The following is a 9,366-nucleotide window of genomic DNA, read 5'->3' on the forward strand; positions in this document are numbered from 1 at the left end:
GGCCCTCTGTGAATTCCATCTATTCTTATGCAGAGCGTTAACCAAGACATCGTTTATGTTGTCCCTGTCTCAGTTGAGAGGAGCCACCTCTCCTCCGGGCATTTTAAAAAGTGAAATTCCTTCCATTGAGATACAGAGCAGAAATGTGCCTTTTCTGTTGCCCTGCTCTTACATCAAAGCTCCTGTCTGCTGAACTTCTCATGAATCACTTCTGTATTCCGGCTGCTCCCCGCCGGAGTGACAGTGTTGAAGGAATGCAGCTAGAGAGAGAGAGAGAGAGAGTGGGAGAGAGAGAGAGAGAGAGAGAGAGAGAGGGAGGGCTGTGAGGCCGGGTGGAACTGCTGCTGTTTTCTGTGTTTTGTAGGAACTGAGACAGACGTCCTTTGGGCTTTGGTTGTTTGACAGTCCTCGAGTAGAGAGAGAGGGATGACGTGTGGAATAAGGAAAGGAGGAGTCGTTTTACAGATTTAACATCCGTTTGTTATCGACGTGCTGAGGAGAACTGCAGCGGTTGCGCCCGGCTCGTCTGTCTTTCTGTTGGGTTTTTTTTCCCGGTCCTCTGCTGGCGTAGAGCTATTTATAATGGGGTCAGTGTGAGTAGGAGAGAGATGGTGCGTGGTGTGAGGCTTCTCACTTTCAGATCAGTCCAGGAGGGCTTGAAGCGACTTCTTGTGCTGCTGCTGGCGTTCTTCTATGTCGAGAAGCCAAATGTCTATAAGCAAACACTGTGCATTCTGCATCCTGATGCCCTCATGAGACTAAGTTCAGAAAGACACCAGCGAGTGATTTCTTAGATTCAATATGACTTTATATGAACATCAGCCTGTAACGAGTTGCACAAAATACATTTTTGCATTAATTAACGGTAGATATGCATACGGGCCGAGCCAGAATCTTGAGTCCCAGAACATACATTCTCTCAGGTTTGCAGTAAATACTCTTACCAAAGCTCTCGCTCTGTGAACAGTGAGGGTTTATTCACTCACCCCCATGTGATTGAGGCTTTGTGAGACTCCGGTTCCCTTTGACAAGCTGCAGTTCTTTATTATTCTCTTTAATCCCTGACATTTCTCTCTCTCTCTCTCTCTGCCTTATTGTGTTCCAATATACTTCTGGCATATTATTAGCATAGAGGAATATTTTCCTCGCCTCGTTATCAAAACCACACGTTTTTGTGTTTCTTCAAAACCACAGCCAGCCAGGCCAGAGACCTGCTGTCTAAGATGCTGATCATCGATCCTGCTAAGCGGATATCGGTGGACGAAGCCTTGCAGCACCCCTACATCAACGTGTGGTACGACCCAGCCGAGGTGGAGGCGGTGAGTAGGCCTTCAGCAGAGCAGCGTATTGATCACCATCCTCTGCTCAATCCTCTCCTCTCTGTCTCTGACTGCTCAGCACTGTTCCATCTGTATTTACATTTTATTATTCTGCTTTTTTAATCAAAAGCAATTAGAACAATTTACAACACTAGCGTTGAAGTTTGAACTGCAGTCTGTTCTGGATCAGTGCATTTATGAAGCATTTATGATCTCATGTTCTTTCTCCTCTCACTCATGGTTTTAATGTTCATACCTGAACTTGAATAGATTATTTGTGTTCAGTAAACGACTGGTGAGATGAAGACAGCTCACTCCGCTGCTATTCGTAAACGAGCGACGCAGCGCTCACTTTTGTAATGTAAGAGAGGTGGTGGTGGTGGTGGTGGTTCTGGTTTAAGTCCAATTTCTTCATCAGCGCCTCATTAGCATGAGGTGACAGTGAGATTGGGAAAATAAAATAAAGAAAAGCCATCTGCAGCGCGATGCAGTTGCACAGAGACCACTTCTACTTAGGCTAATGAGTGCATGAGCGGCTGCTGCATGTCAGCGTCACACACCCTGCTGGTTAAAAGTTGTAAGGACGCCGCTGACACGCCTCCACTGTAGTTCATCTCTAGAGGAGTCCATGACTGTCTAGGTTGTTTAGTCGTTGATGCTGTTCAATGATGACATTGTGTAGAGTTGATGTGGTATGTATGATACAGCTGTGCATGGCATTTCAACACGTGTTCTGCTGTTTCCCCTTTCTCTAATGTCATCTCATGCTGATGAAGGCCAGAGATCTCATCCAAATATCCATGGTAAATAACAACCGCCCTCCATCAAAGACCGTGATCCAAAGGGATTGTTCATGAAGACTAAAGAGAGACGATTAAAGCAGACAGTCATGAATCATGATTAGAGGAATACACACTGCACATGTTTGACATGAGGAGAACCTCTCTACTGCTGAATGCAGACATGTAAAGGTCACGTCGGGGGGGGGGTTACGGCGGTCCTGTCGCCTGCAGTGAGATCACGGTGCCAGAGTCTGGCGCCGGATCACAAGGGTTGACTGACAGCATATGTGTGTCCTGTTAGATAAAGTGACAAACCCTCTGGGGGGGGGAGGACACGCTTAAGCTGGACAACCCACCAGACGTCCTCTCACCTCCCTGTCTGTCTGTCAGGAGTCCAACGCAGATGTACTCTGTGATATTTTAAATGTAAATGTAAATCACCATCTGATGTGATGACGGCTGTGTAAAGCACAGACTGTTTCACTGACATGATGTTAAACGTTAACAGCAGCATGTGTTTCTCTTCTTCAGGATCTGCTCTTCATTCCCATCTTTGTATTGATTTGTCAACACTTCCACTTTGCTAAATCTGATGCACCATTATGTAAACTGGTCTTTGTATTTGTGTGGATATTGCTGTTAAATGAACGTCGTTCCGTCACTGAGATCTTTGTCCTCTCTCCCGCTTAGCCTCCGCCTCAGATCTACGACAAGGCGCTGGATGAGAGAGAACACTCCATTGATGAATGGAAAGGTGAGAGAGACTCATTCAAACCACAAACCGGTTTTTAAAACACTTTGTGTGTTTCAATAACATCCTTTACTTTGCTCCTTTGGCAGAACTCATTTACAAAGAGGTGATGAACTTTGAGGAGAGAACGAAGAATGGCGTAGTGAAGGGACAGCCTTCACCTTCAGGTACTCTCAGTGCATAACCCTAATCGCTCTGTAAGTGAATTTACTACAACCTTACTGGAGTTACTTGTACATAGAGAAACCCATCGTGTTGTTGACCATGCGTCTCTGTGTTTTGCATCTCCTACTTTAAAGTTAAATGTTGTTCGGTGTTGGTGTTAAATGATATCACTGTTTGACAGCTAATCAGTAATTGTAAAGATTGCCTCTTAACGTGTTTGACTGCAGCTGCTGTGTGCACTTTAATGAGTGTGTTTGTGTAGATGTGTGTGACATGTCATGACTTAAGATTTGGGTCCTTTGGGGTCCATCACAGGACATGTCAGTCCTCAGCTGCAGCTGACATTTTAGACTCTTCCGTTGTCTGCTAAGCACAGTAAGGGCTGTTCTCGTAGTTTGCCACATGGGGGCAGTGTGGAGTCATGCTAACACATTGACCAGAACACTCAGACGTGGTCTAGTTTAGATTAGAGATTAGAAAAGCTAACTGAAGCTAACTCCTGCAGAGACAGCAGCATCTATCAGGAGAGGAAACTGCCACATAAATCCAGCATGTGTCTCACTTTAATCATTATTCATAGAGATATCACCAGGCCAGCGCTACAGTATACTTGTGTTATTTATTATCTTATGTATCACAAAGATGAAAAGGTAGTTCCCTGAGTGCAGAGGGCGTCTGTCCAGTAAAGGTTATAAACTCCCGTCACAAGCTGTAGGCAGAGTGTCTCCCAAGACTAGTCTTCATTCATTTATGATTCACAAGCTTCATTAATCTCAAATCATCATTCAGACTGTGATTTTAATTGGCGCTGCACCTGCGTGGTGACTTTTAACAGATATCTCTGATGTGTTTAATGTAAGCAAACGTAGGAGTGAAGTGACAGCTGTAGTTAATGAATCCTGCTTTGTTCTCTGTTTTATTGTGGGTCAGCTGAAGTAGCCGCCGGCCTCCATTAAGCAGTTGTCTCCCCCAGGGAGCAGACACAAGCAGCCCTGTCCTCTGTAGAGGACGGTCTGAGCTAACACCTCCCTCAGGTCGGCTCCACACCTATGTTCTCATCAGGCTTTGGTTTCTTTGGCGAAAGCACGCCGGCCATTTTGTACATTTTAAGAGTTCTTTAATGAAGTCTCAAAACAGCCGCCTGACTTCAAACCAGATCAATACGAGGAAAAGAGATTGTAGTTTAACAGACGGGGACCGGTCCAGCCATAGTAGACAGCTGTAGTGAATCATGAAGGCATCGTGATGAAACAGCATTACTTATGCCAGTAGAAGACAACCTAACAACGGTCTGAGCTGAAGCTATCCAGCAGCAGCTTGTTGGCATGTAAACCAGCCCACCCTCTGGATCACCCTTTGACCATGTTTCCTGTGAACCACTGGACCCAAACCTTACGTTACCCGTGCTTCATTGTAGACACACTGTGATCGTGGTGTCCCACAGGTGTCCCTCATGTCCTTCTCTGTGTGCACCTCTAACGCTTCTCTTCTAGCTGTATTTTTCTGCCGCCGTCTTTGCCAGGACTCTTTTACGTTGTAACCCCTTGCTGCCGTTGATTCCCTTAGCACAGGTGCAGCCGTGAACAGCAGCGAGAGCCTCCCTCCCTCCTCCTCCATAAACGACATCTCCTCCATGTCCACCGACCAGACCCTGGCCTCAGACACCGACAGCAGCCTGGAGACCTCCGCGGGACCCCTGGGGTGTTGCAGGTGACTAGCCGCCTGCCTGCGCAACCCCATGTTCTTCCGAAGGTGAAGATCTCCAACCGAAATGACCCGACTGAAAATACACACACACACACACACACACACACACACACACACACACACACAAAAATATGAATATATTAAGAACAAAAACACGAGTCATGGAAACACAGAAATGATGAAATCTAAAGCCTGTGCATTGTCATTCACAAACAGCAGTGGTATTTAAACTGAAGTAAATGAGATGTATGTTAATGATCCTCTAGTTGCTTTGCTTATATTACCCCTCATGTCTTGTATCCAAACCAAACGAGTGAACGCTTCGACCTGCGTCTCCTATAAAGTGCACACCGGCTGCTGCTGGTCTCCCAACTCCTTACAAAAGCATTTATGCTCCAATCATTGCTGCCATTTTGCTCATCACTACTGTACAACACGTTCTCCCTCTCCGCCCTCTTCCCTGTCTAGCCCCTCATGTGATGACACTGCTGTATTTTAACCTCTAGGCCGTGTCTTTGACGCCCAGCACAGCCCCGCCCCCCCCCGACGTAAGGTTGCCTGATTGGTGTGTTTGTTTGCGGTTATTCTGCAGGGACGTGTCGCCGCTCTCTCACCCGGAGCGGCGCTTCCTGCGCTACGTGTAAATACTGTAATTGTGTACAGCTGAAGGGCACAGAGTGGGACTGACGGCCAGTACGCTGGGAGCCTTTCTTTCCTTGCCACATCACCGCTCTCCACCTCAGTTGCCCCCTGCATATTGCTGTAGTCCTGCATGATTAGATTTAACTCGACGCTAATCTCACTGTATGCTAAAATGAGTCTGTATGCAGACTTTTGTTGATATACGATGTAAACTAACTCAACTCCAGACGTTAGGGGGGGGGGGGGGGGGTCTGGTCACAGGATAGGACGAGTGAGTGAGTGTGTGTGTGTGTGTGTGTGTGTGTGTGTGTGTGTGTGCGTGTGTGTGTGTGTGAGTGTGTGTGTGTGAGTGAGTGTGTGAGTGTGTTAACCACAGGCAAGCCATTAAGACATTGGTAAATGTCAGGGCTGAGTTCGGGACTTAAAGGGTCAGTACGCTCTGAAATAAGTGATTTTGATTGTGCTCAGACTTCATGAAGTTTCCCTTCAGGGGTTTAGGAAGTCTGATTTGTGTGTAACGTCCCTTTTATTTCTCCGGGCAGCGTGTGATCAGCGTATGATCAGCGTATGATCAGCGTGTGATCAGCGTGTGATCAGCGTATGATCAGCGTATGATCAGCGTATGATCAGCGTATGATCAGCGTATGATCAGCGTATGATCGGTCCCTCCGCCGGCCCACGGCCCTGCATGTCATCCTGTACCATTAACCCCTCGTAGGCACACAGCTGGTCGGTCGGTTTCGACTTTTCTTATTTATTTGATTGTCTGAAACACGGAAGGCTTTTAGAAAAGGAACACGAGTGATACAGCGGGAAGCTTAAAGGCGGGCGATGAGCGATAACCTCGTAGAGACGCATCGTTGAGTTCTCAAGGAACCGTGTTCATCCGTTCACCACACGACCACAGAACTGGATAGAGGCAACCCAACAGTTGACGACATTACTTCTTAGCTGGAACTTATTTATTGAATTATTTATTTTGATGGACGGAACCTGAATATGGCAAGTGCCTTTTGGAACGAAGCATTGCAAGTGCAGAAATGATATTATTTTTGGGTATTTTGTTCTGTGCTTCTTCTTTTTCTGCCTTAAAACTATCTGAATCCCCAAACCACAGATGTTGGTTAAAACCCCACTGTTTGGCCAGATGTTGGCGCTTTAACTTTAAGGTCTAGCCAGTGACTAAGGCTATAACGACATGCCTGTGCTACTTTATAGCCAACATGAAAGGTTTTCTGCCGTTTTTGCATTTTGATTTAATCTAATTTCTCCTCAAACTGGATCTTCATGAAATGATGTGATCAGATTGTCTCAAACTGGGACCCGAGCTCACAGACTGACAGTTACAGCAGGTCACATCCAACCTTTGGTGTTTCACCCAGAGCCAGACAGATGACATGATGTACATCTACTGCTCACCACCACCACAGCGTCAGCTACAGCTGTGAGTGTGCAGTGGTTGATTGAACTGAAGGCGTTCCTACAGCTACTAAAGCTTTAGATACTAAACACTCCGACTAGAAGTAGGTGATCCACAGTATAACGTGTCTACTTGTGCATGTCTTATTTATTCTGAGTTAAACACTTCACATTCTCTCTCCACGGACATATTCCACGTTCTCATGCAGGGTTGTGTGGGTTTATGGGCGAGGAACCGTTAACAGACGCTGGGTTCAAAAAACAAACATTTCACAAGCAAAGGAATCATTTCTGTTCTGATCATTCTTCTACAAGCTGTGAGCCGTGTTCGTTTTTGGAGATTTCTCTCCGCTTTATGCACAGTTCATAGATCAGATTTCCCGTCACCACTTGACAATCAGGCAACTGACAACACACAAAGATAAGCTTCTACACCTTCCCTTCATGAAACAAACATCTATGTGTTTCCAGCACGTCAAAACCACTATTTACATTACCTTCTCCTTCCTGTTTATGGGAACTGCATGACTCAAACGTCCGCTGGTTAAGAACGACGGTTCAATGCCAGTCGTGACATCGTCAGAGCATCCTAGAGGTGTGATGGCAGCGCTGTCTAACGCTGTCTGACAGTCTGACTGCTCTAATCTGGTGCTCTACTTTCTGCATGGAGTCTACCTAAAGCACCTTGTTGCTGTACATGCGGTGTCTCAGAATGATATTAATAACTTCTAACAGCTACTTCGTTTAACACTCTTCCTGCCTGTGGCTCTTGTGTGCAGTGAAACACGCACCGACTCGCGGTACCTTAGCAGAACCTTAGCGGAGCTAAGAGGGCGGCTCTGTTCAGGGTCTGGCCGGGGCAACCTTTCAAAATACAGGGTGCAATTTTGAAATTTCTTTGTGTTTTTGGAAACTGTTCAGATGAATCTCTCACACAAAGGGGTCTAAGTGTTTTGCGTCGACGCAGATTGCAGATCTGTTGCAGATGTCACTACAGGGCGTTCACTTCCACACCACACTCTTCTCTCCGAGTCCAGATTGTGAAACACGTCGCGTCTTCTTTTGCTCTGAATGTGATCTTTTTATAAGACGTCCCTCCAGACGACCTTCTGTTGTAATAAAAAGGTGCTTTTGATCCCGCGTGACGCGCCTGAAGTAGAGATGGTTCTAACCGCCGGGTCGTCACCACTGAATGTAGAAATGAGTAGTTTCACTCACGTCGCTGCTGCTCTGCAGTGTGTGTGTGTGTGTGTGAGTGAGATTTCAGATTAACCAGCATTCAACACAAACTGTCTGTACGGTTGAATCTGGATGGATTATTTAGCAGCTCATGTTTTCACGTTTTTCTTTTTCGCCACGAGGTGTCGTGGGGTCGCTCACGAGAACGTTGATGGAGAGTCGGTGCCGTCATGTGTTTGGAAGTAGTTCATGTGTGTTTTCACGTTCAGTCACATCAACCTTAGCATTTAGAAGTGTGTCAACTACTAATCCTGCTCCTATCGTTTGAAGGGATTTAAAGTCGTCTCAGATTCACGTCTGTCAGCCGACCGTTTGTAATCTGAAGACGGCTGACGTGTCATTCAGCCATAATATTATTGCCAATATCACAAGTTAGGATGCATCTTGTACTCAGCTGTGCCAACATCAAATCTTTGGACTCAGTACTTGTGACCCCCAGTTTATTGATTTCCACCTCTTTCTTTCAAGTCATACTGTAAATAACAACAATCCAACAACGCAATAAAAACTTTATTGCACTCAGACAGGGAGGCAAGCTACTGCGAGGGTCGGGCGATGCTGAAGTGTCCCGAGTCTTTAAACTCGACAGCACTGAGGCCTGTATAGCTCATCTGAATCAGGTGACGTTGTTCTTCAACTCTTTTACAATGACCTTCTCTCTCTCTCTCTCTCTCTCTCTCTCTCTCTCTCTCTCCTGTTTCTTTTACTCCGTGCTGTTTTAATGAATCATTCTTTTGACATTGTCAGGTTGAAAAAAAAAAAACACAAAAATAAAAAAGTTATATCTGTTTCACGCTGATCTCAAAGCTTCAGGCTATAGCGTTTCAAATGAAGTCAAAACAAATGCAAAAGAAAAAGAGAAACAAATACTGAAAGCTGTTACTGTAAACACAACATTTTAAAGGAACTGTGTATGTAAAAATAGTATATGTATGTGATTGAAAATAAAAACAAAATCTTTGATCTTGGACTACAGTGTACCTGTTCATTTGTTCCTGGAGAGAATGTGTTGATGTGTGTGTGTGTGTCTTTCTTCTATAGACTCCAAATGTCCAGACTGTCAGAGACAATACGTCCCTCCTACACAGACCCAGCTTCAGCTTCAGGCCGATTCAAAGGCTGCCATGAAAGCAAAGCACTGACCTTTCCTGTTAATGTTCATGTTAATGTCAGTGCAACATAACAGAGATGGATAGATTTGTTTACTATTACATATTTCCATGTATGTTTCATATAACTATAGCTTCTCTGGTCGGGTTTGGCACTTTTCTCTCAGTCCAAACAGATCCTATGAGACACGTTGTTTGGTTTTTATGGGCCGTTTCATTCATATACAATGTTT

The 9,366-nt window shown here is 45.4% G+C and overlaps 1 protein-coding gene across 1 annotated transcript in view; it reads left to right on the forward strand.

The window, feature by feature from the left end:
* The window catches only part of mapk10 (mitogen-activated protein kinase 10), a 25,563-nt gene extending 16,569 nt beyond the window's left edge, over window positions 1–8,994 (forward strand). Inside the window, exons 8-12 of the mRNA XM_068705657.1 lie at window positions 1,128–1,319; window positions 2,096–2,122; window positions 2,792–2,855; window positions 2,942–3,019; window positions 4,589–8,994. Of these exons, the coding sequence (XP_068561758.1) occupies window positions 1,128–1,319; window positions 2,096–2,122; window positions 2,792–2,855; window positions 2,942–3,019; window positions 4,589–4,731 (504 nt within the window). The 3' untranslated portion in view covers window positions 4,732–8,994. The remainder of the gene's footprint in view (window positions 1–1,127; window positions 1,320–2,095; window positions 2,123–2,791; window positions 2,856–2,941; window positions 3,020–4,588) is intronic.
* Window positions 8,995–9,366: the final 372 nt, after the last annotated feature.

The sequence above is a fragment of the Cebidichthys violaceus genome, unplaced genomic scaffold (assembly GCF_023349555.1).
Source record: "Cebidichthys violaceus isolate CVI_PGR_0920_01 unplaced genomic scaffold, fCebVio1.0.p SCAF_12, whole genome shotgun sequence".
Taxonomy (NCBI): Eukaryota; Metazoa; Chordata; class Actinopteri; order Perciformes; family Stichaeidae; genus Cebidichthys; species Cebidichthys violaceus.